General features: G+C 38.5%; 1 protein-coding gene across 2 annotated transcripts in view; it reads right to left on the bottom strand.

The window, feature by feature from the left end:
* Positions 1–26,431, bottom strand: part of LOC118846382 (SPHK1 interactor, AKAP domain containing) — a 179,311-nt gene extending 152,880 nt beyond the window's left edge. The window contains exon 1 of one of the 2 annotated variants that reach the window (XM_036754872.1): positions 26,090–26,431. In XM_036754872.1, the coding sequence (XP_036610767.1) occupies positions 26,090–26,121 (32 nt within the window). In that variant the 5' untranslated portion in view covers positions 26,122–26,431. The remainder of the gene's footprint in view (positions 1–26,089) is intronic. The other variant, XM_036754874.1, reaches the window with a different exon arrangement.
* Between the last annotated feature and the right edge of the window lie 1,565 nt (positions 26,432–27,996).

Below are 27,996 nucleotides of genomic sequence, written 5' to 3'. Positions count from 1 at the left end.
TCAAAGGAGCATGGAACCTAAAATTTGTCCACTTGTTTAAAATAACTCCGCTATTGAAGCATGTCAAGATAACCCTTGGAAGAGGAGACTCTTTGAGATCCTTCTTTGAAGTGAGAACGGTGTTTCTTAGTGATCGAACTTTCCAGCTGGTTAGGTAGTAGCTATGTGGTGTAGTGGACAGAACACTGGGCTTGGAGTCAGGAGGAGGTGAGTTCAAGTCCAGCCTCAGAAGCGTACTAGATCCCAGGCAAATCACTTAACCATTGTCTTCCTCAGTTTCTTGTGAAAAGGGAATAATGATAGCACCCAGAGTTGTTTAACAGAATTACTGGCAGCCTTTTTAAGTTTAAGTTTGAGAGAAACAATGAGTTTGTAAGCTTAGTTCCTACTGAAACTAATAATAGCAGAGGATTTTTAACCACATGCGTATCACATGCCTCTTTGGCTCTCTGCTGAAGTCTATGGACCTTTTCTCTGAAAAAAAAATGCTTTTAAAACTGGAAGGAAATACTAAGTTTCAGTTAGAGGTTAGTGAAAATAAAATGTAGTTTTTAAGATATAGTACCAAACTGAAAATACACCTTATATAAAAGTTACCAAAATAAATGTATTTTAATACAGTAAGAAACAAACCAAAACAGAATTGTTGGGAGGATGAAATGAAATAACATATGCAAAGTGTTTAGCACAATTCCTTAGCACTTAATAAATACTTATTCCCTTCCCCAGATGTTAGCAGTGTGCAGGGATGCCAACATACTCATACATTGTGGAACAAAAGAAAGGGAGGGAACGGGTGCTGGCTCCAGGGAAAGACACCTCTAAGGAATAGCCCTAAAGAGTATGTGGTGATTAGCCACTAGGTATTTATTTTAATTCAAGTTCTATTCTCAAAAGACCAGAAGTAATTTGGAAATTAGCTCACTACCACTCTTCAGTGACAGGGAACAGAGCAGAGCAGTTCATGTTCCAGAGAGATTTGGCAGTAGCCTTTGTTGCTGTGGGAAAATGCTGTCACAATGGCATATTGCTGGTTTCTGTAGCTTTCTGATGAGTTAAATAAGTTGAATTTGCCACTTGGAAGGTGTGTCTTGTGTTTGTATCCCCTAGGGCAGGGAAGGGAAACCTGTGGCCTAGAGGCCACATGTGGCCTTCTAAGTCTTCAAGTGGAGCCCTTTCATTAAATGCAAACTTCACAAGGGCCACACTTGAGGACATAGAGGGCCACATGTGGCCTCCAGGTCATCGGTTCCCCACCCCTGTGGCCTAGGGGAAGTGGCCTCATTTGTGAATGGTCAAAAAAGGAAATTCAACAACTTAGGAAAAGCCATGGATGAGAGTACCAACAGTCTCATATGCATGCTATATGCCTGACATATCCAACTGAGGTCTCCTCTTGTGCCCATGTATCCACAATTGGACCAAAAAATGACTTTTTCTTGGGCCATATATGTTTTATTGGGGGATCTCTAGACATAATTATGGAGCTAGAAAAATGTAACTAATGACAAAGCAGAACTTCTATTGGGGGCCTTCAACTCTTTAAATGGGCTAATATCTTATGACCTTACTTTTATTCATGAACTATAATTTCAAAAAGTCTCAGGCATGAATCTGAGGTATTGGTCTATCCAGAATGGAAAAGGGAATAAAACTAGAATTAGGAGCCAAGTTGGCAATTTACTCTACTGTTCTCAATTTTTTTTTAACTAATTATGGTCTTGGCTCTGTTCAACTGGTGACTTGGAGCCAGCCACTTCATATTTCTCCGAAAAAAAATACAGGGATTGGACTGTTTAAAGGGATTGTATGAAGATTTATGCAGGTCTTTTGACCTCAAAAATTCTCATTTTAAAACATTTCTGCTCTACAAACACAGCAGCAGAGTATTGTAATCTATCTATTGGATTTTTCAAGTCTCTGCTGATTCAGTTCCCATGGAGATGGAATGTGTTGATAGCTTCAATGGAATATTATATTTGGCACAGTTTTGCTATTGAACATATAGAATTAAATTTTTTAATATATCATGAAATCTCTTATCAATTCAGATTTACCAATATATTTCCAATTTCCTAATGTAATTCTACAAATAAGTTAATTCTAACCTAAAAGTCTGATCATCAAGGAAATTTTGTTCACAAAGATTAATGGTATATACTTCCTAAATGGTGGCTAAGTAAAAGCAAAGTGAAATCAACAGAAAACACATTGGACAAATAATGGAGGACAGTATTGGCCTTTGTTCCCAGAGCCTAAGGTTGTGCCCACACGATGCCAAAGAATAAATGGGTGTTTCCAAATATCTGGATATTTGGCATTATGCTCAGAAAACATCCAGATGATTGCCTGAGTCATCCAAACATTTTAGTGTTCTCTAGACACAGCCACAAAGAAATCAGACCCAAGCTAATGAGTATGAAGCAGCTGTCCTGATGAGCAATTGAATACACTTTTCCTTTCTTTTTTCCATTTCTGGTTGGTTTATATATTATGGGAATTGGTGTTTGTAGGGAAATGGGTATATTTTTGCCTTAGGCATATACTAGTGTTATTTTAGCCTATGGCTATGGAATCAGTTGAAGGAGTAAAGAAGGTGGAGATGACTGGACTAGGGGAAGGAGAAGGAGCAGGAGCACTGGTGAGTGGATGTGACAAGTATGGAAATACTTTAAGGATCTGTAATATTTCCCATTTGGGCTCTTACTCCACAACTGCCTATTACAAAGTCAATAACTTGGTAGATAACCTTTAAAAATTACTGTGGTCAAAAACTTACATCTTCTATAGCTAGTCTAATGATAACATTTTCTAAACTTAGGAGCTGCATGTAGAATAATCTTGGTTTCATGTACCCTCTTCATTTTTGAGACTTTGTGGATAACAATGCCTGAGTTAGTTGATGATTATTTAGTCCATGATGAAAAAAAAACTTAGGCAAGTTCTTGGACAATAGGCATATAGACTCTCCCTTGAAGACTTTTCATCTCTTTTTGATTAGCCAGAGCTGGTGTGCCATTTTCATATCTTCCATGATGAGGAGTAGGCCTCTAATGAAGAGATGTGACTAAAGACAATGAAAATTTGGTGGGGCCAATGGAGTTTTGGTGGTGGATAATCATTTGAAAATATTCACTGGGGAGCAACCATGAACCCCACCATTTATAAAGCCTATAGAATAGAGAGAAAGGCTAGGCCTACCTACAGAAATAGCCTATAAAGGATGACATGGACATAGCAAATAAAGGAGAATTTTTAAAATCCTAATTGGCTTTCTGAACTGATTAAATTCACCAGATAATTGCTTCACTCTTCCTCTTTGTGTTAGGATCCTGTCTGAGTTAAGGAGGAGTGTGCTGTCCATCCTGACAAGTACTGTTTGACCTTTCAAAAGCTTGTCAGTTATGAATGGAAAGCTTGACATGCAGCGATGTTTCTGGCATTTCTACACATGTCTCCTGCGATTCTGCAGAAGGCTAATGATTACATGGTTTAATATAGCAGTACTATTTAAAACTTGATGTATTTTATCCTTTTTTAAACAACTTCATTCTTTTAAACATTTTATTTATCCAGGCTCAGGAAAATAGGACCTTTGCAACTCAGTGAAAAGCATTTGACAAAAGGTTTCAGCTTTATTCTTTACCAGAAAGACTCATATATAGTGGGGTTTTCTGTTCACTCTGTAGGGATGGTTGTCAAATTATTGGCAATCACCAAAATTCCATTAGCATCACTACATTTCATTGTCTGTTTCATACTCAAATAGAATCATAGAATTTTCGAATGAGAAGGGACCACAATGACAATCTAATTTAACCCATTCCTAAACAAGATTTTTTTTTATAATCCTCTTGGCAACTGCGCATCCTAACTTTGCCAGAGACCTCTAATGAAGGGATACCAATGGTTTCCAAGGCAATCCATTACATTTATGGATAGCTCCACTTGTTAAGAAGGGTTTTTTCCCCTTCTAGATCAAGCCTAATGTGACTTCTCATTGCTTCTGTTTTTTTTCCCTTCTCTGGGTTCAAACAGATCAGGTCTAATGATAGTCCTTGAAGGTACTTGAAGGCAACTCCTTTATCTCTTGATTATTCTCTTTTCTAGGATAAACAGCCACATGTCCTTTAACTTATCCTCATATGGCATAGACATAGGGCCCTTTACCATTCTGATTTCCCTCCTATAAACCTGCTCAAGTTTATCTGAGTTCTTAAACTGTGGCACTCTAACTAACTAAAGAGAGTGTTCAGGGTATGGGGTCTGATCAGGAACTCGATTCAATTCAGTAAATATTTGTTAAGTGTGAAACATGTGCTACATGATGGAGTGATATAATAACTAGAAAAAGCAGAAGGGAGAGACAATTGTGGAAGAGGGATCCACTTTCTTTATCACTAACACCAGCAACAGCTGCTGAACAATTGCCACCAGCAAGCAGGCAAGCAGAAGAGCATCAAGAGTGGCGGTACTCTCCCAAACACTGGTGCTGCTTTCAGCCCAGCCATCACAGCCATTATTCAGGGAACCAGCTCTTGTGGAGAAGAGTTCAACCATCCCCGTTAACTTCCCACCAATTGCCACACAGAAGTCAGGGAAGCCAGCCTAGCTGAAGCACCCTTTAGGAGAGATGGGAGCCAGCATGTGTCAGGAAAGTTAAACCACCACCAGCACCTCAACTACCTTCTCCTCTCACATCTTGATGAACAAAGCCCAGAAGTCTGAACCTAAGAGCCTTTGGGAATAGCAGTGCTTCTAAGACAGAACCTGTAGCCATAATTCTGGCAAGATAGCTCTGTGGAGATATAGCCTGGCAAATGTTCCAGCAGGTGCTACAGTCACAGCTACTGAAGACCCAGAAAATAAAGTTCTTGTCACTAAAGCCCTTGGCTCTCTCAGATGGGTCAACATTACATATTGGTATGATTTTATCAGTATATGTGATAAGGCATTAGCATCTGCTTTACTATGGCATCCTAAGAACCAAAAGACCTTCCCATTTGGTTACAGCTGAAACCTTTCAATATGTGTTGCCTTCAGCACAGACTGGCATACTTTTCTATTTGTACCCCTAGCACTTAGCACAGTACTTTGCACATAGTAAGAATTTAATAAATACTTCACTCATCCATCCACCCATCCATCCATCCATCCACCCATCCATCCATCCATCCATTCATCCATCCATTCATCCATCCATTCATTTGTTCATTGTCAAATTGAATTCACAGAATCAATTTTGAGAATTTAAAGGAACCTCAGTGGTATCTAATCTAGTCTAATCCATACCTAAAAGGAATCTTTGCCATAGCATGTCAAGTGATCTTCTAGCCTCTACTTGAAAATGTCTAAGGAGGGGAATCTGCCACTCTCTATGCAGCCCATTTCACTTTTGGACAGATTTAGTAGTTAGTAAGTCTTTCTGGAAGGTGAGCCTAAGTCGGACTCTTTGAAATTTCTACCCATAGTTCTTCTGTCCTCTGAGGCTGAATGAAACAAGTCTGACAGTTCTTCCACATGATAGCCTTTCAAATCCTTAAAGACAGCTATCACAAAGCTCTTCATTTCCAGGATAAACACTCTCACTTCAAAACAATTCTTGTATATTGTGCTGGTAAAAATTAACAACCAACTGCCCCCCCTATAAAAAGTATACAGTACGTACTTTTAAGTTTAATCTGAATTATTAATATTTTCTCCATCACTTTCTTAAGTCTAGAGATGAATCAACAGAACAATAAATCAAGTCCTGATTTGTAGTATTTGTTGATTTCGAAGATAAAGTTGCTCATGATGAAAATATAGCAATTGGCTCCTACAAGAGCCTACAGCATTTTCTGTTTCCAAAGTATCTTGCAGTTGTTCATACAATATTTTCCTTATGAGTTACAGCCTTCATAAGGAGCCTGAAATAAAACTGAAAGCCTGCATAGCCTGGATTCTAAACTCTCTGCTATCCTTGATCTCCCTTTTTGGATATTTTGTAGTTTATCAATGTTCTTGATCAATGGTGCCCAGATGGAACATAACGCTTCAAATATGATTAGAACAGTACGAGGTCATAATCTCCTTATTCCTCGAATCCGAATCCTTGCCTCTCTTAATGTAGCCCAAGATCACATTAGCTTTTAATATCTACCTATAATTTTCCCACCAAGACTCTTAGACCAATTTCCTTGCTCTAATGGCACCATTCACTCGATTAGCTCAAAGGCTTTGCAGAAAATATTTCAAAAAGCATATGTTTATTAAACCTCATTGTCCTAAGAATGACCTGGCCATTGCTGACACAGCCTGAAGGAATACCCAGTGGCTTCAATCAAATTGGATTTTTAGTTGTCTTACTGGTTGCTTGTGAAGGTCATGTTTAATATGGGAAATATGGAATGTGTGACTGCAAGATACTTTGGAAACGCACAGCACTAGTTATCTACGTACATATCGTAGAACTGTCTGACAGTGTCCATGTACTTACTGGACTGTTCACTTATGCTGAATGGACTCATTCATATCGTTCATTTGTATCATTATAGTTTGTAGCTAAATTAAAAGAAACACAAATTGGATTTTCTTCAGGGGTAGCCCCTGGAGATTGTTTCTGGAAATTTTGAGGTCCATGCAGCCTGGACCCAAACATCATAGATAGAGAAACCTTAGAGGTCATCTCATCCAGCTCTCTTATTTTACAGATGAAAAAACTGAGGCCCAGACAGGTTAAAAGACTTGCCCAAGGTCATACATGAATTAAGTGTCAAAAGTGAGATTTTAATCCTGATCCTCTGATTTCAAACCTACCACTCTTTCCCTTGAATTTCCTACCTCACTGATCCATTGAGATTGTATATTTCTTTTTCTTTTCTCTGCCAGACTCATTACATTTACCATAGCCGTAAACTCATTATCTTAGATTTGGAAGAGGCCTCAGAGGGCCTGTGGTTTGAGGAGTGAAGGTAGATGAGAATGTTAGTGATCGATGTTTTATATTCATACAGTTATTGTAGCACATTAGGAAAGCCCTTTCTCATAGAGGAGTTGCCCAAGTGATGCCAGTGACTTGTTACTTTGAGATGAGGAGGTGATGGGGTTTTTATCTAAGATCTACAGGAAAGTGTCCATTCTTTGGGGGAGTGGAAAGAGTGCTTCACCGAGAGTCAGGAGAGCTGAATTTCTAGTGTCAGCTTTGTCATTAATTTGTTGTGTGGTTTTGGCCAAATGACTTTATCCCTCTGGGCCTGTTTCCTTAAATGTACAGTATAATAAACCTTTATTTTGTATCTATTGCACCAGAATACCGGGCTGAGCGCTTGACACATGCAAAATTTATGCTGGACAGAATCCTTGCCCCCAGAGATTCTATGATGCCTAATGAAAAATATAATAGAAGGCCTGGGGCAACAGTTAAGGACTGAGAAGGGGCATGCTTCAGTGAAATGAAGGACAGTTATAACAATAAGAACAATTAATAATAATGCTAAAAACAACAACTGACATTTACATAACATTTGCTATATGCCAGCCACTGTGCTAAGTGCTTTAATCTTTAAAGTCCCTACCAGTTCAATGTTTTCTGAGTCCATTGATTTCAGGGGACTATAGGATATGGGTTGCACAGAAGACTCTATAGAATATGGACCCCTCCCCAAACCATTTTGAACCCCAAGACCTGAGAAAGGCCTGGATTGGCCAATCAGGAGAAAGACATTTCTGAGCTCAACCTACCAAAATGCTTTGTGTGCTCTGGTCTACGGACATGATTTACTTTGCTCTCTGAGTGAGCCCAAAATGCACCTTCCTGTGCCAGCCACTACAAGATCAGATGAAACTGACCAGAAGCACTTTTCTGTTTATGATTATTATAAATATACTCACATTGTCTAGGAATAAACAATACTCATTAGGAAGCCAGGAAGGTTTTAATTATATTTTACATTTATTTGTTCTGAATAAATGGGTACATCCCCTGAACAGAGTACAAGGATTCAGAGGGGTGCCAGTCCTTTTATTGACTCCCAGTTCAAATCTACCACTAGGCTCGTCATTGGCCAGGTGGAACCCCCTCACAGCCTACATTACACCCTCCTGAAATGTCACATTTAAGTATGGGTACCAGCCTCTAACCTTTCACCGGACCAGAAGCCTGGTCTCTGCTGGATCACAGCTCTGATTAGAACTGGTTCTAATCAGTCACCTGACTTACATTCTGCTAAAGCTGGGGTTGGGGTGGAGGGATATACTTTCAACTCTGCGGAAACAAAACTGCTTCCACCATTTCTTACATGATGACCAAGGACAAGGTTCCTTGAACCAGACGCTATCTTGAATAATGGGACTTTTCTTACAGTTTTGTATATTATATTGCCATATTAATGATAAAAGAAACACAGACATCTTGGATCTATAATTTCAATTGGCACCTTGACATTCTCCTATCTCATTGTATTTACAATCTTGCCACCAACCATTCCAACCAATCCATTAAGAAATTCCTTTCCCACATTATTGTTGAACATATATGGAGACTATAATTTTGGGTTGACATAGGCATCCTGAGTTGAGATTCCTTTAAGTGTATAAAGGATCTCCTTTAGTTTGTTTATCTCTGAGTCCAGAATTATTTTCTGACTCCATCATACATGGTTCTCTGGCTTAATGAGAATAAATAAGCATGTTATAGCACCTGTACAGCCTGATTCTGTTTGTTCTTTGTTCAAACCTTTAGCAAGGTGAACCCCATTCTGTTTGTTCTTGAACAAACCTTCAGTTAAGGGGGAACCCTATTCTGTTTGCCCTTTGGACAAACCTTTGGTTAAAGGGGAAATTGATTCTGTTTGTGTCTTTGGACCAAATCTTTGCTAAATAATTGACCACAGGAAGAAAAGTTGAATGAAAGGGCTCTAAGTTTTAGCTATAATGATAAGTGCTGTTTGAACCTGGCCAGCAGAACTATCAACACCTGTAGTGACCATGGCTTGAACCTTGCTAGCCTTCTAAACTTTTCTAGAGACTTGGCCCAATTTATCTAGTCAAAAAAATAAAATCAACCTGAGAGGGGAGGATCCTCAGGGTTTCTGGCCTAAACAGAAACAATTGCTATTTATACTCACTGCGAGCCATCAGCATGCAAACAGCGACCAAGTAAGGCTTGCCATTGTTGGCCAATCAATGAAAGCCAGAATGATTTGGGTTTAAGGCATGGTCTATAAAAAAGAAATCTAGCCCATAAACCCCAAGATATCTTGCCAGGTTTTAGTGATCAAAATTTGTGTTCCTTTGGCCAGAGCATCTGCAGGTAAGGGTATGATTCCCTATGTGGACGGAGGGAGAGGAGGGAGAGAAGGGAGGGGGGGAAGGGAGGAAGGAAGAAAGGAAGGAGTGAGTTGTATTGCCTAAGTGCAATTGGCCAGTTGGGTCCCCAGTGGGGCAGCTACTACTATTCACAAGTTGTTGTTTGTCCTTTGTTATTAAAGAGGACCATGGCATCAGGAAGGAGATGTCATGGCTTGCAAGTGAATTGGATTTAAATGAATAAAAAGGACTCCCTTGAACCTTGAAGTCTGTTAGGACCACTGGATGGGGAAGAATTGGCTCAAGAGCCCCCTAGTTGTTCAGGATCATGAAGGTCCTAGGGTCAACAAGGCTTTGAATAAGGCCTGAACTAGCAGAAACATCTCACCTATAGAATCTGCTTCAGGGTACTGTCAGAAACAAAGGTGAAGTGAGGTGAGCAGTCTCTCAAGGAGCTAGAGCATCTAGACCCCTTAACCTAGCATGAAGGAGACAAAAAAGGCCTGATACCTAGGAGGTAGCTCTGGGGCCCAGATAGAGAAGAGTCATTTCTTTCTGGAAATTTAGTAAGGAGACCAGTGTAGACTTGCCCAAATATTGGCTTTTCAGTTGAAGGTAAGTTGATCACTACGAAGACCAAACAACTTTTGTGTTCTCCCCACAATGGAATTAGAACTTAGACACCTTGGAAACGATGGTGTTGATGGGGTGCTTGGGTGCCTGTGCTTAGAATCCCAATTCCAAAATCACATCCAGTTCTAAAATCACATCTCTCCCTAGCCTCAAAATACTGTCTTAGTCAGTTCCTTTCCAGTTCAAGGGCAGCATGTGCTAGCAAAAGACTTATTTCTCTTCCAGTGGGCAGCTGCACCTATAGAATTTATTAGTTTGGACTCCCTGTATACATGCTGAACTGGCTGTGTACTGGGTCATAGAGATATTTACTACTCACTGACCTATCATATGCATGCTAGACCCAGACATATGTATATTCCCTTATATTCATCTTGTCTAACAAGACATTGACGGAGGCACTCTGGGTATTTCCAGTCAGCCCTGACCATTATTTGACTTAGTGATGTTTTGGGCCTAAAGACACACCTCCACGTAGCCCCTCCTTGGGCTATTTCTCAGTGAACTCTGGGTAAGATAGCTGCGCAGTAGATACAAAAAGTGCATGTTCCTTTAAGAACTGACCACCGCTTAACCACTCCCTAATCCCACCCCGAATCACCTAATTAACATATTTCGCACATGTTCCACCCCAAAAACATCCTATATAAACTTTACCTGCACTCCTGTAAGGTTGCACATTCCCTAAGAACTCTTGCCCACTGAAGAGCATAATAAATCTTTGCCACCTTGACTTAAAGAATGCTTGAGTCTGTGAATTCATTCCAGACAGCCCTGACCCTCTCCAGTACTCAGGTCCTTGAGGGGCACTTCCCCCTCAACTACCCTGTCTGGGAACTCCAGTCTTGGGGTTCCTGGTCCTCGTCTCCCCAATCCTCAACAGTGTCAGTTTGAAATGATTTGTATTTATCTCAGCCAGTAGACTGAAGATCCCTAAGGGCTGAGATTGTTTTCATTTTTATATTCCCAGTTCCTAACTTGATACCCAAAATAGTAGGTATTTCATGAATACTTGTTGATTTGAATTGACTCCTGAAGGGAATAATAGTCAGCCAATACTAGGATTAACTAGTGAAAAAAAATCAGGTTATGGAATGTACCCCATAATACTACATTTTCCCACTAACTCTCAGGGCTCTGTTTTGTCTTATGAATGTCATCGTATGTCTCCTTTTTCTACTTCTTACTCACACCCAAATATTTGAAAATCTCATGAAAAATAGATGCTTTCTCCCAAACCATTTTAGTGAGAATATTGACAGTATAGCAGTAACACCAAGGAGGCTTTTATCATTGATATTTCTCCCTCATTCCTTCTCTTGATAGAATGGACATGACTTCTAAGTGCTAAATGTTATGTCCATTAGTAAAACAGCTTCTTCCCTTGGAAGAGCTGTGTTGATTGCTCAGTGACTTCTTGTAGGGTGTGATTCACGCTTAACAATCTCAGCTTCTGGTGAAGTCAACATTTCTTTTCACATTTTCAAAAACTAAAGCTGTGAGAATAGCAGATTGGCAAGTCAGGTCACTGACCTGTGAATAATTTCATAATAGAGGAGTATGCATCCTTTTAGTTACACCTTTTAAGCATTGGTGATTCATTCAGAAAATTATTTAAAATAAAAAAATATCCAGGTCATTTTGAGTTGCATTAGTCAGCAATGAGCACAGTATATAAGATTTAGGCTTTCATTTGAGAAATATTATGTTTAAACAGCAAGTTTATTCTCATCCCCAAATTATCTAGATAATTTGTTTAACTTGTTTCGTTATATAGACAAAGTTGAAGGACTAATAGAACTATACATTATTGAACAAAATTATTCACAATATTAATCTACCACCAAGTATTTATTGAATTCCAATTAAAAAAATGTATAGTGCTGATAAGGGGCAGCCAATTGCTATATAAAAAAGGACTGGGTTTTGAATCAGATGTTCTGAGTTCAAATCATGGTTTTGATATTTTTAGCTGTGTGACCATGATCAAGTCACTTAATTTCCCTGATTCTAATGTTCCTCGTTTGCCAAATGAGAATAGTAATCCCTTTACTCTCTATAGTGTAATAAGAAACATACTCTTTAAAGTGCTACGCAAATGAGGTATTTTTATTATTGTTAAAACTGATTTGTCAGTAGGAATTTGTTTTTAATTAGTTTTTATTCATAGTTAAAGTTACTTAAAAGAACTATTTATTTAACAATAGAACAAAGAGATAGAGGTACTTATTTTAAAACAAGGACATAAATATTGACTATGACATAATCCACACATAAACCCAAATTACACTTCCACTGATACCCTCGATGCCTGTGAAAGAAAGTGGGCATAAAATCGTGAGAACCTAGTAGGGAAGTACACATGGTAGGAATACTATATTCTTCAGGTAACTCATAATTCTGGATGTCAGGCAGGCTTAAATGTTACTAGTCCATTCAGAAAGATTTGCACTATATACATCTACTTTCTCTAGTAATTGCTTCTTTGTCGATCCTCATCATTTACATACCAAGGCTTCTTTTCTTCTATACTCTATTCTGAGGTTGGCAAGCCATGGCCTAAAGGGCTACCTGTTGGTCTATGAGCTAAGAAAGGTTTTTACATTAAAAAAAATTTATTTAAAAAATATAAAAAACATTCTTACCTCACTAACAAGCAGTGGTCAGATTTGTCTGGCACCTCTATACTCTAAGGTAGCATTTACAATCTCTTTCTACTTAAAATCACCCTTAAAAAGACATTAAAAAAGGCATATCTCTTAATTTAAATAGCAATTCCCTTGAAGTCACAAAACTGCAAAATAGATCAGTCTTGCTATCCCTGGACTGCGCCTAAAACACTAACTAGCTATTCACCCACCATGATTCCAATCAGAAAATGCTCACAGGAAACAGCCCCAGCTTGACTTTTGAGGCAAACCAGAGTAGCTACTTCTCATAGAGCAAGGCAACTGCGGTACCTATCTTTCCTCTTTCTCCTTTTCCTTCTTAAACTAATGCGGGCAGAAAAGGTCCAGTCACTACTAGAGGCTTCACCTCTTTTAAGCTATTGGTGGAGCTGAGAGACAAAAGCTACAAATGCGGTCTTTATTCAGTACATCAGGAACAAGGAACCAAAGGGTTTTTTCCTATCTGCTCCTGCTGCTTGTCCCTTCAAACAACTCCAACAAAATTACTTTGGGCACCTTGCTGTTTCTTTCACTCCTACCATTCTTGACTCTTCAGCACCCCACCCCCCACCCCCTTAGCTACTCCTATCTCTCCTAATCTTTTCTACTTCTGATATTTACCTCAGTGGCTGAAATTAAAACAAAACAAAACAAAACACACACACACACACACACACACACACACACACATACACACAAACCCTAGCTCCCAGCTTTCACTTAAAAGATAACAACACACCAAATTTCCCTTAAGATATCAGTCATTTTAAAATCAGTCTCCACATATTTACATGTTCTTTCATTTTTTTCGTAGTTTTGCTCTCTGAAACTATAAATGTTAGGTGCTAATGAACTGAAGTTCCATGATGCTTTGTAGTGCTAAAGCTATCAACTCGATCCAATAACTCATTTTGTGTGCTTGAAAGTATTTCTTCATTTCTCCCAGTTTGTAATAAATAAAAGCTCTCCATGTGTCCCTTTAAGTCATTAAACCACCCAAATACAAACAGGGAATCATTCTAAATCTTTCAAGGGTGATTTAAGTCATTATATGTATGTCACAGTTCATTTTCTGTCTCCAAACTCCTCAAATCACATCTATATATGCAGAGTTTTCAGATGTGATTTGCATATAGTCATCAAAATTTCCATCCATAAGAGTGGCAATATTTTATATCCTTTACCAATTGATTTATGTTTTTCCTTCAAACAAACTATTTTTTTCTGCCCTTTTTAGTACTAAATGGCTCCAAGTGAAAAGGATCTTAAAGAAATAACACTTTACAGAAGCAACATTAGATAATAATTCAGGCCATAAGATAGAGTAGAAAGTCCTAATTTTAGAGTCACAAGACGTTAAGTTCTAGGCCTACCACTTATTAGTCTTTAATGCTAGGTGTCATTTTGCCTCTCTACATCTTATCTTCCTCTTCTGTAAAATAGGTCCTAATATAGAAGGTCTATTTATTCCACTAGGGTATTGTGAAAATCTAAAGAGATGCAAGGCTTTATGACTCTCAGTCATTGTTAGTTTTTACTAGTATTATTTCCAAACAAGTAATCGTCCCTTAAAACAGGTTGAAAAAGCACCTTATCTGGGGAGAGATTTACAGCATCTTAAAACGATGAAAATCAATAAGAACCTTAGTTTCTGTTCATGGGTATAATTACCTAAATGAAAAGAACCATCTATTCAAAAAATAGGGCAAAATATGTAACGTAGATGATCATATCTGGACCAACTATATTCACTGAGGGCTTTGTTTCATGCCATGGAAATGACCTTTGAAAAAACACATCCTCTTAAAAACACCTGTATAAACAAATTAAGTTTTAATAGACACACATTGAGAACATACCAGTTCTTAATTTTGTACTCATTCATTCGTTAGACCATAAATGTAAAATTGGTAAGAATTTCAGAGTTTGTCTAAACTCTACCCCTCATTTTACAGTTAAAGAAACTGATCCCCAGAACACATCCAAATAGGAAGCACCTGTACTGGGGTCCAAATCAAGGTCTGTTGACTCTAAATTGATTATTCTTCCTTCCTGCTGGGCTGCCTACAATATTTAACAAAAATATACTAAGCACTTACCCTGGTGACTCTGGGAACATGATGGTCTAGAGTTTAATAATGCCTGGCACATAACAGGGACTTAATAAATGCTTATTGACTGACTGTCATTAAGGAAAGTCCAAAAAGTATGATTACATCTTTTTGATTATTTTGCAGATTCAGACAGGTCAGGGCATACCCTTAACAGCCTAACTACATGCGGAAGAAACTTGTTATAATATTCCTTAATTCTGTCCCCCAGCACTAGCTTTATGAAGATATTCTCCTGGATTTATCTGGGGAACCTCTTTTTGGCTATCCTGAGCCTTCCTCAGAGCTGCCTTTCATAGTTAGCTAGGTGGTGAAGAGGATGGAGTAGTGAGAGCGGATTCAAATTTCAAATATGATCCTGGAAACTTACTACCTGTTTGAACCTAGGCAAGTCACTCACTGTTTGCCTCAATTTCCTGATCTGTAAAGTGGAAATAATTATAGCATCTACCTACCAGGGTTGTTATGAAGATAAAATGAAATAATGTTTGTAAAGCTCCTTCCAAGCCTTAATGTGGTATACAAATGCTAATAAAAACGATTATTTTTCCTTCGTTATTATTAGAGGAGACGCAATCAGCCTTGTGATTGTTTAAGAGCAAATTAAATAGGATTAGGATTTTCTTCACTAGTGTTCCTTTATAGGACAAAAACAATTGCATGAAATATCTATGACCATTTTAGTAAAAGGTCAATTATTTTTAATCCACTTTGTTTGAAAAGAGCATTAAGATGAAGGGTTATGTTGTTGGTATACAAGAAACTAAATATGCCTGAATGCCAATTTTCAATTCTTATTTAAACAAGATGTCATAAATAAACAACATGAATCATTTGGTTTGGTAAATATTTAATGATGTTGACAATAATAGATGCCTAGGAGTTTCTAGCAAAAATTGATCTCCAAATATTTATTGAATGTGCAACTTCCTGCAATATCTGTTCATAACAATAAACTGCAGATTTAGAGTGGTGGATTTCAGAATTTTTGAAAATGCTATTCCACAAAATGTAAAGTGTATCTCAATATTCTTGTTAGCCTGTCAGTTTCACAAGTTCTTTCAAACCTAAGCAATTTTCCATCCAACTAATTGAATGAACCCCTAGCCAAAGAGCAGCACAATTCAAACCCACTAGGCTTGTCTGAAAAATAAAAACTCATTTTAGAAGTGAACTAATTATGCATTAGTAATTGTGATTAGTGACCTTTGTTAGACTGATTCAAAATTATTTCATAATATGCGGTAAAGCCAGAGTTGAAATGTTCTCTATATTCTTATTCCCATAAAGAAATTACAATAAGCCAGTTAAGTTGCCACTAAATAAGATTCCTACTCAGCTGAGACCCCTGCAAAATCATTAAGAACAGTCTAACATTTGAAGTACCTGCAATCTAACTGCCTTCTTGGATGTCTTCCAGCGTAGGCTTAGAGTAAACTATTTGGGGAAGTTCTGGACTTGGAGTGGGGATCCTTTTTCCAGGCCTACCCCTTATCTCTTTGCCTTCTGCCCCCATTAGATCCCTGAAGGAACTTAGGAGTCATCGTAAGCATTTTGAGGACTTATATTCATACCAAGCTATATGGCATGTCAAATTACCCTACTATTATTCACTATAGTATAGACACACCATAAGCAAAATTTTAAATGCCTCTTGAGAGACAGCATGTCAAGGTGCTTAGGAATTTCAATTAATTCTTTTACTGTACTAACTTGCAAATCTAAAACCATGTCTGTCTGGCTTTTAATGGGATACTCTGGCAGCTGTCTATAAGATTTAGTTATGTTCTTAGCATTACTTTTTGAAATCAGAGGGCAAACGTGTTAAGTCAGTAAGTTGGGCAATTGTGCATCATTTCTACTAGAGACATATAGGAGAGTGATCATTCTTGTTCTTTGGGAAGGATGTAGCATGACGTCTGACCTCTTCCCACTCATTCCACCTGGAGTTAACCATCAAGTGAGATATTTCTTTTGCTTATGGTCACTTTGACCATTCATTAATATAAATTGTCAGCATAGGTTGTGGGGAAAGCAAGCAAGCAAGCAAGCAAAGATACTGGGAACCAGAGACACGGCTACTTCCATTCATTTTGTTCTTAGATTCCTATTCTTTGTTATTGGCCAACTCTTAAGCTCCTTTAATATCTTCTGATTCTCATTGATATATTTGTTGCAGAAAGTAGAAATTTTGAGGCAGGGGAGGTGTTCTAAACCTTTCTGTGATTCAATCAATAAACATTTATTAAGCAGCTCCTAGGCAGTAGGTACTGTGCTAAATGCCAAATTCCAAGAAAGAAGACCTCAGCTCCAAAGGAGGATCTTGAACATATTAAATGAAATAAATATCTGTTGGCATGTCACATGTCATGGGACAGTATAATCAACAACGCTGGATATTTGTGTTTGAATTAAGATGATTTGTTTTGCTTTGGAATAAAGGTATGTCGTAGAGAATTTCTTATTTTTCATTGCCTTCCTTGGCCATATTTAATAGTCTTCTCATGTCTCACCTTATTTTGTCATCTCTACATTAACAGCTATGAAGACTGCTTGAAAAGAGAAGTTCATTATAATGTTATTATAATTTTCTTATTATGATAAATATATATATATATACATATATATATATATACATATGTGTATGTTTGGGTGTATGTATGTAGGTATATGACAGCTAGGTGGCACATTGGATAGAATGCCAGACCTGGAGTCAGGACCTGAGTTGGAATCTGGCCTCAGACACTTACTAGGCATGTGACCCTGGCCAAGTCACTTAACCCTGTTTGCCTCAGTTTCCTCATCTGTAAAATGAACTGGAGGAGGGAATGGCAAATAACTCCAGAATCTTTGAAAAAAACCTAAATGGGATCATAAAGAGTCAGAAGTGATTGAACCACTACAACAGATACTTATGGCTGGCATGAATATATCCATAACACTCTGAAACAAGACAAGCATTGATTTGGTGGATGGTCATAAGATTTCCCAGACTTTATTTCATTCAGGCAGCTAGGTAGTACTAGATGGTGTGCTAGAGTTGGAGTCAGGAAGCCATGAGTTCAAATCCTGCCTACACACTAATCTGTGTGACCATTAGCTTTATTCTCAGTTTCATCTGCGAAGTGGAGATAACAATAGTACCTACATGACAGTGATGTTGCAAAGATTAAATTAGACAGCATGTTAAGCACTTTGCAAACCTGAAAGTGCTAAAGAAATTCTAGCTATTTTTATTTATAAACCAAGTTTGAAAACTCTCAAAGAAATTCCCAAACATTAAACTCATTGGCATATCTTCTCTTTTTATTACAAGTACATGATTGGCAGTACCTAGCACAGTGCCCTGGACCTTCCATATGCTTCATACTTGCTGAATGACTAGCTGTCCCAGCTGAAGGTTGGCAAAGAACAAAAGCGTAGATACTTCCTAGAATTCTAATTCCATTTCAGACCCAGATTCTCTATGGTGGTCAAATTGGTTCACTTCTTCCCACATCCTATCTAGTGGAATTTTTTTCTTTAGCAAATTGTCATGAGATGACAATTTCATGACAGCCTTATTTATGGGATTGATATTATTATGAGGCCAAATCAAGAATATCAAATGCTATCAAAACTCAGGTATGTAGTTCCTGGCAAAATGGCCAAATTCTGATTTATTTTTATGTGTTTTCAAAGTATATTATTTATATTTCCTGTGAAAGCAACAAAATTTAACATTCTTTGTAATACTTCAACTAATTAATGTAGTCTTTGACAATAGTTTTCCACAGATAATTAATGATATCACTCTACATTTTTTTCATATTTGTCTTGAAAGCTTTCTCTCTTTTCTTCTCCCCTTCTCTTTTCTTCCCTTCTTTCAGCATAGCAGCAACAACAACCCTGTATAGTCCTTTAAAGTTCACAAAATACCATCCGGGTATTAGCTCATGAAAGGGTATGAAAATCAATGTCTTTCTTTTAATTAGAAAACCTTAACCACTATTCCATTAAATTTTAACACACAATAACTTGTATAGAGACTATGCTTTAACTACAAGACAAAAGCATTCTTTTGCTAATCAAAGCAATAGTGTATGCTGAACTGCAGGGTAGAACATTATCCTGCTTAAAATACTTGAAAATTACCCATTCTGTTGCAAAATAAGAAATTATTAAAAATAAAACAATTCGTACCTATATAAAACAATTCTGATTTTATTAATTGAAGCAAGTCCCGTTAAGTACCTATTAAATTATCTTTTGTTATTCAGACTAAGTTACATTATGTACTTGAAAGCAGTAACATTTTTTATTTAAAAATGTTCTGTATTTAAGATTATGAGCAACTAGGTGGTAAAGTGGTAAGGGTCTAGAGTCAGGAAGACTCATCTTCCTGAGTTCAAATCTGTACTCAGGTACTTACTAGTTGTGTGATCCTGGGCAAGTCATTTAACTCATTTAGCTTCAGTTGTCTCATCTGTAAAACGAACTGGAGAAGGAAATGGCAAACCACTCCAGTATCTTTGCCAAGAAAACCCTAAATGGGGTCATGAAGAATCAGACACTTCTGAAATAAATGAACAACAGATTGCTAATTCAGATAGCTATTTGCTCTTCACACCCCCAACATTTGGTTAAATTATAAGGGTTTCATAGGATCTTCTACAAATAATGACATTTTCTATACAAACTTGAGCTATCTCCTACATGACACCCATATCCCAATAGCTCAATGGAAAGAATATACTTTATTTTTAAATAAATTCAAATGGTTTTTAATTCCTTTTTTTCAATTTCCTTTGTAATTCCATTCTATTCTATTTTATTTTATGCATTAAATGATACGATTCTGGGGATTAGCACATAGGCTTCATCAGATTGCCAGGACACACAAAAAGGTGAAGAATCCTTGATCTAACTCCATTTAAAACCTATCTCCTATTTTCTTACTGCATCAGTTTTTTTGTGACCGGGGACAGCCTTCTGATGGAATGATGGCTATTCGCTTATAAAACATGTTTTCACCTATACTCACTTTTATCTGGTTAAAACAAACACAAAAATTCCTTCTTGAATTCAAGTAAAAAGGATACTCAATTATGTGAAAATTTAGGAAGTTAGAGGCTGAGAGTTAAGCATTAATCATTCCATATATTCCATTGGTATCCTCCCAATGGCAAGAGATCTAGAAGACGGAGTCCAGTATGTTGGGTGGACTTCCAGTGAAAGGGTTATTTGGGGATAGGGATAAACATCCTGCAGGCCTGGATAGGCTGAAGTCTATATTACTAGAGAGACTAATGCACAGTGAAGTAAGTCCTTGACAGTGAACAAAAGACCTGGGTCTGGATCTATTACTAACTACCTGAGTGACCTTGGAAAACCACTTTATTCCTCTAGGCTTCAATTTCTTTATGTGTAAAACAGGGAGGTTCACTGGCTTATCTCTAAGTTTTCTTCCCAATCTAAAACATTTTGGGTCTGTTTCCAAATTTGTAACATAAATGACATAATCTTTATTGAAAGAAAATACTCCAGAGGAAGAAATTAAAGCTATCTATAGTTGTATGAAAAAAAATGCCCTAAATCACTATTGATTAGAGAAATGCAAATCAAAACAACTCTTAGGTACCACATCTCTCCTGACAGATTGGCTAACATGACAAAACAGGAAAATGATAAATGCTGGAGAGGATGTGGGAAAATTGGCACATTGTTACATTGTTGGTGGAGTTGTGAACTGATCCAGCCATTCTGGAGAGCAATTTGGAACTATGCCCAAAGGGCTATAAAAATGTGCATACCCTTTGACCCAGCAATACCACTTCTAGGGCTGTATCCCAAAGAGATCACACAAGTGGGAAATGGACCAGTATGTACAAAAATATTTATAGCAGCTCTTTTTGTGGTGGCAAAGAATTGGAAATCAAGGGGATGCCCATCAATTGCGGAATGGCTAAACAAATTGTGGTATATGAGTGTAACGGACTACTAAGAAATGAGGAGCAGACAGACTTCATTATAACGTGGAAAGACTTATATCAACTGATGCTGAGTGAGGGGAGCAGAAGAAGGAGAACATTATCCATGATTATAGACACACGATATCTGTAAGGACTAACTTTGATAAACTTGGCTCCTCTCATCATTGCAAGGTTCAAAGACAGCTCCAAAAGACTCATGATGGAAAAAGCTATGCACATCCAGAGAAAGAATTATGGACTCTGAATGCAGATGGAGGCAAACTATTTGCTCTCTTTTTTGCCCCTTCTTTTTTGAGTTTGTTTCTTCTTTCTCATGATTCATTCCATTGGTTATAATTCTTCTTGCCAACTGGACTATTATGTAAATAAGTTCAATGTGAAGGTATAATGTAGAAACTACATTGGATTACATACCATCTTGTGGCAGGAATGGGGAGGAGAGGAAGGGACACAAAATTTGGAACCCCAAAACATGTGGAACTGAGGGTTGTAAACTAAAAATGAAAAATAAATTTATAAAAAAATAATACAAATGTGTTTTTTGGGTTTACAGCGGTAGTAGTATATAACGCAAAAGCAGAAAAATATCACTCAGAGGACTTTAAAAAAAAACAACCTCTATAGTGGATATAAAAGTTTCTAGAGTATGCCTACGTAAATGTGCCTGCATATAAAACATTCAACACTCTGGAGATTTTGCTGCTTGGCCAGAACTCAAGTAATTGGAACCACCTAATCAATCTGAGGGTTATTTTTTGTTTGTTTTTGTTTTTCCTCTTGTATTCCACTTTGGGGAAAAATTATGGAGCAGGGGCAATTAATTTTTTGAAAGATTTTTTTCCCTATCTCTCCGAGGCTAGAATGAAGGGGATACTTGTGGGCTATATCCAACACTGGGGGTTTTAGCCTACTCCTTTCTAACACCAGCATTCTCACTCTGCCCATCCCCCACCTTATTAATATGAAAATTAGTAAGGACATTTATCTGCAGGCCTACCACAGCTTTGAACTTCCAGGTTTAAGAGATCTGCCAGCCCCAGATTCCTTGATAGCTGCCATTACCCCTAACAGTGGGGTATTTAAAAAAAAATACCTTCCATCTATGGCATGTCCTGTGGTCTGTGCAGTACATTCTAATCTCCTATACTCATACTGCCTGTACAATGAAGACTGGTGATCAAAGAAATGACCCTGAAGTGTAGCATTGCAAGATCCTTAGTCATCAAGGAAATGCTCAGTTAGGTTCCCACAATGCTTAGTTATCAAGTTAGTTACCAAGGCTGGAGGTCAAGACTAAGGCGACTTTGAGTTTTCTCAGTTACCTGAATCAAAACAGAAATATCTGCTTTGCTCTAAATTAACCAGAGCATGGAACCACACCAGGATACTGCATTCTCTTAGTGGTCAAGTTAAATGAACTTTTAATCTTGTTAAATTTATTTTTTCAAGGAAAAAAATCTGGCTTAGAGTCTCATGGCTAAGTGAGAATGACTCCATTTTAAAATTCACATCTTAAGATTTGTTTTTGTTTGAGTACTTCTGCCTAATAAGAAATTTAAATTTTACAACTAAATAAAGGATTATTTATTGAAGTAAAAGTACGTCTAAGGTCTTTTCTGTTCATATTGTCTACTAAGGAATATAGAGGGACTGTGGGGGTACACTATTGGAAAGAACACTAGTTCTGTAGTCAGAGCAATCAGATTCAAATCCTGCCTTTGAAACTTATTATCAGTGTGACCTTGGGGAGTCTCTTTCTCTCATTGGACCTCAGTTTCTCTTATATAAAATGAGGGAGTGGGGCTGGTTGCTTTCTCAGTGCCCTTCCAGGTCTATACTCCAAATCCAGGGAGATATCAAACCAGATTTCTTTCCCCGGAATAATTATTTGGGTTTTTTTTGTTGAAAAAAAGCTACCAATATAAATGAGCACATACAATCATATATTAAATATTATGTAATTAATGATCATATGTAATAATATAGTTTACTTGAATATATTCATTCCCATTAGTATATGGGATATCTTAGTGGCTAAAGAAAAAAAATGAATTGGTTTAATAGTCATATTATACACAGATTATTATTTAGGACACTGTATTCTTTCTTTTCCTATTACTTAAAATGCATAAACCCACAAAAGTTTTGAGTTATTTCCAAATTCTTGACCTAAAAATACACCTATGGAATTTTAAAATTGGTAATTTAACTTTGACTTAATTTGATATTTAGAAACTAATTTCGGATTGTATTTATATCAGAGCTTATTCAAAAATTGTAGGTGTTTCTTTTATAATAGATCTTGAAAAACTAGATACCTGGTTTTTAAAACTGAATTTTCACAAGAAAATGAAGAGATATTGAAGAAACAAAAATTTTACTTTTAAATACCACATTCACCCACCTTGCTTGTAATGATAATTAAAGTTTCTTGACAAATCCTGTGATTTTCCTCTAGAATCCAGGGGAAAATACTGTTAGAGGGATACTGTGTTAAGAAAAAGATGAGTTAATCCAACCACTCCATTTTACAGATGAGGAAACTGTGGGCCATTGAAATGAAATGACTTGGTCAGGGTCACACAGATCATCAGTCACAGAACTAGGATCTGAATCAGAATCTGACTCTAAAATCAGAGCTCATCCTAGTACACGTCTGGTTTCTTAGATTAGAAACATATAGACTAATTAGAGTCAATTAATTTATTGCAGTCAACTGAAGGTTTTTTTTTTAAATAGAAACAGAGCCTTTCCACAGTGACAGGTAGAAATAGGTTTTATCTTGTGAATGATCATTCCTTGATGCAATAGGTGTGATTTACTGCAGTTGTCAGTCAAGTCTTTGAGAAGTCTCACTGCTTTGTCCATGACACGCTGTGTCTGCTTCCATTGCAGTCTGGTGGCTTTTGCCAAAACAATTTCTAGCCCAGCTACGGAAATCTCAAACACAGCTTGTGTTTTGGCACAAAAGGGCATTTCCATTATTTTCAAAAAGTGCCCCATTTGCCTGAACAAACCTGGTTCAATCTGGGCTAACTTGGTTCTCATACAAATGGATTAAAAACAAGTGATCTGTGAATTATGCAACATGCTTTTAATTGCACCTTGATACTCCTATCTGGTCTTTTTTTTTTTGAGCGGGGGTGGGGGGGTAGGTCCTATCTCTCTGTTTGCTTTTGACTGGGAAATAAACAGGTTGTCCAACTTACCGCACTTTCAGAATACCCTGTGCCTAGAGATTTAGGAGTGTGATGTTACCCCCCAAATTTAATTACCTTATTGTTTTCACAAAGAACTAAAAATAAAGAGGGCCTATTTAGAAGTTCTTAGTACGAGGGCAAAATAGAAGGTTTTTTTTAATTCCATAGGTTGCTCCCCTTGTCCCCCAAATCTTAATTTTAAGCGTTATAATGCTATGTAAAAACAAAACAAGCAATAAAAATAAGACGAGTTTGAAAAGGAGCTTCATTGGATGTAAAGAATTTATTGTGGGTGACTAGAAGTCCGATATGTACCTGGTCACCCTTTACTCTGCACCACTGCACACCTCAAATCGGCTCAAGCCTCTGCCTTTGGGGGTTATGGTATTAGCTCAGTCCCATCCAAGTGCATCAACCTGCAAATCTTTTCTTCCACTATTCCTTATTCAAAATAAAGGAAATTCTATGCTCAAAACATCTCCAGGAAAATCTGAGCTGCCCCAATGGAAGCTGACTTTGGCTTCTGCTGGGAAAAAGGCGGGGCGGGGTGGGGGGGGGGAGCGCAATGAGGTTTGCAATGGCCTACAACTACACAGAACCGCAGCCTTCTTAAGGGAGGTGGGGCTGAGGAGGTGGAGATTAGTAGTATTACGGTTCTCTCCTCAGGCTTGGCGGTACGATTCTGCTTTCCTGCCTCTGAACACCCCGGCATCCATCACAAAGTCACACGTGCCGGCGGTGCCCAGGCTGCTTGCCTAATACTCAGCGGTGCCCTGACTGGAGATTGTAGCCACAAATTCTTGAGGGCTCTAGCGCTGATCAAGGGATGATTTGGAGGGAACCAGAGGGCAGAATATGCAATTCAACAGGGGGATGATCCTGAACCATCAGGGTACGAGCAGAGACAGACGGGAGGTGTGCGTGTGGGTAATATTGGGGAGGAGGTTTGTGGAGAAGGAAAGGGAGGAGGAAACTATGGCTGATAATGAGCATTCACACATAGAGCCCCCCCCACCCCGTCTATATGACCCAGGAGCCCACTTAACTGTAGGCGAAATTTGGGCATCACTGACAAGGGGGTGCTGATGGTGAGACTTGTATTTGTGATTTTATTTATTGGTGATATGGTGGGAGATCATAAAATCAGCGACATCATCATCATCATCACCACCATCATCGCATTGGTAAAGAGGTTTGCAAAGCTCTTCATGCAAAACTCAGGTTAACAAACCTGAGAGGAACGTGCTATTATTCCTCTTTTACATACGAGGAAACTGAGCCTGGGAGACGTTAAATTACTTGTCTCAGGTCTTAGGGCTATTAAGTGTTCGGGGCAGGATTCAATTCAAGTCTCCCTGACTGACTCCAAATCCAACACTATCCTTTCTATCCAGCCTCCACATTTTCCAGTTGAGGAAACCTAAGCCCAGAAAGGTTAATTAATTTGCCCAAGGTTAAACAACTTGATGTCCAAGTTCCTAGGGATCTACAGACCGTATTTTTTTTTTTTTTGGCACTATAGAACGTCACTGGTGGCATATATTGAAACAGGACAAAGGGACATCTTTGCTCTGGTACTTGGATAGGTGCCTAGTTAAACCAGTCGTGGGAGACACAGGTCCCTGTTGGCTTTGATCTACTGGCACCCTTTCCACTCTGTAGCAGAAGCCTACTTACCTGGCCCAAATGGGTGTCAATAAAATGGAGGAGGAGGGTGATGAAGACCGCGAGTTTCCCTCTCCCCTCCCAGTTGCCCTCGTCTCCCTTATGCCTTGTTTCCCCCGGCACCCCTAACCATTTCAGGGTCAGTTTTGTCTCTATGCTGCCCCAATTTAGGGGTTCCTCAGGCCCTTCCCTCTGTTCTTTGGGGAAGTGAATTTCAGACAGTGAAACTCCAAAAGCCCCGCCAAGTGTTCGCCACCTGGAGGATGTTCAGACACCTCGCCCCTCCCAGCGAAAGCACCTACCTGTGTTAGGAAGTTGAAGGCAATAAATAATATTAGCAAAAGCCCCTGATGTCCGAATCGCTCAGCCAGAGTTGAACTTAGCTTAAAGTATTGGAGCCTTCAGTTTCCAGCCCTACCTGGTGCAAGGAGGGAGCGAGCCAACGAGCGAGCCAAGGTCCCTTACCCGGCTGCTCCAACAAGTTTACACCGGAGGCAGAAGCTGCAGAAAAGAGTTAGGGAACCCGGACCGCAAGGGGATAAGGATCCTACCTCGGAACTGTCAGCAGGGAATTACCAGCCATCGTAGGGAGAAAAGGGAGGCGGGGAAGACAGTGCAGGCAGGCGGAGGAGGATGAATCCTTCACTGGGATGGCGGTGTCATGAGAGGGGTGGAGAGAAGAAGCCGGGAAGCCAGGGGCTGTCCTCTTCCCATGGCCCTGCAGCAGCTCTGTGCTGCTCTCCACCCAGCTGCTCACGCTTTTCCAGATCCCATACTCATCTCGAAATCCCTCCCTCTCATTCTCCTCTCCTCCCACAAGCTCTCTTGCTGACTCGCAGGGTTGTGTGTGTCTGTGTGTGTGTGTGTGTCTGTGTGTGTGTGTGTGTGTGTGTGTCTGTGTGTCTCCCCTGGCCAGTCCTCTCTCCCCAGTCTCAGGAACTCGTTGTTATTTTTCAGCAATCCCCTATTCTCCTGTCCCAATTCCCCCCGCCCTGCTCCGTATCACAAGCCCCTGTGACTGTCCCTCTTCTTACCCCTTTCCTTTTTCTCCCTTGATCGCTATCCCTTTTCTTTCCCATTCCTGCATATTAACCCTTAAAGTCCTTAAATATTTTGTCCCTCCCTCTTTATTTCACTCTCTCCTATCAATATTTACCTTTACTGACTCTCATACATCATTCTCCTCCCCACCCCCAATCCTTTTAAAATTTTCTCTGCCTGCCATCTAAAGGAACGTTTTTGGTTTGATTATTGTGTTGTGGACTTGATTAATTAACCACCCAACTTTGTTTTCCCCTTTGCTTTCTCTAACCTCTACTGACTGATCATCTGTTTCTTCAGTTGTCCATCTGGATCTTGTCTATTTCTTGCTGGAATGTTCATTTTTGTAAATAATTATTGGGTAATTTATAATAACTTTAAACTATAGATTAAAAATGAATACTTGAGGTGGCCACTATGATGCAATTCTGAGGCCCTTTTTGAAGAGAGGATTGACTCGATGGTCCCCCATCTGTGTGCTTTAATGACTCTTTCTATAAAAATGACAAATCTCTCATAAAAAAGATTTTTCTAGAAAGATTTTTATAGTGGCCAATGACTAGGATCATCTTGAGAGACTCATGCCCTTGCTCTTGTTTCACTAACAACAAAACAAAAAAAAAAACACTACTAGTTTCTTAAAGTCTCAGTTTATATACCTTGCCTCTTGAAATTACACGGAATGTATTTTTTGGGTCTATTCATATGTGTACACATCCCTTTCTTTCCATGGGATTTAAGTCCCTGAAGTCAGTGACTGTCATTTTTGTGTTTGTATTCCCAATGCCCAGTGCCTGGCATATAGTCAGTACTAAATAAATGCTTGTCAATTCATTGATTGATAAGTGTTAGTGATAGCACCTATTATTAATAGCAGGTCTCTCCTTTATCTATTCATCATTATTTATTTTTAGTTTTCCTCTTTGAATTAGCTGTCTCAAAAAAAACAATAACAAAACCCCAAACCAGATCAAAGACATTTTGGGGATGAGTGTAGAGAAAAGGGGATTATTAATTCCATGGAGCTAAAGAGATTTGGTACTTTCTCAATAATGTTAAAAGCCCATTGAAAAACATATACTTCTAAATAAGTGCCTCCAAAAGCTAGCAGGCTGGTGCAGGGCAGCCAGTGGAACCTAAAAGAGGTTGATGGAGTTGTTCTTTCAAAGAACATTTCCATTAGAAATGTTACACCCTATCACCTTGCCACTCCTGGAAGCTTCAATGATTAGACCTGAACTCCCTCCCATATTCTGATTTTTATCACTATATTTCTCTTTCTTTTTTTCTTCATAAGAGATACTCTCATTCTGATTAGTATCTCCAGTCTTTATTAAGCCCTTCTTCCCTTCCCCCCCTTTCTTCTTCTTCTTCTTCTTCATCTTCTTCTTCTTCTTCCTCTTCTTCCTCTTCTTCG

This window comes from Trichosurus vulpecula, chromosome 4, assembly GCF_011100635.1.
Source record: "Trichosurus vulpecula isolate mTriVul1 chromosome 4, mTriVul1.pri, whole genome shotgun sequence".
Lineage (NCBI taxonomy): Eukaryota > Metazoa > Chordata > Mammalia > Diprotodontia > Phalangeridae > Trichosurus > Trichosurus vulpecula.
The sequence above is the reverse complement of the archived record's forward strand: the minus strand, read 5'-3'. Positions and strand labels throughout refer to the sequence as shown.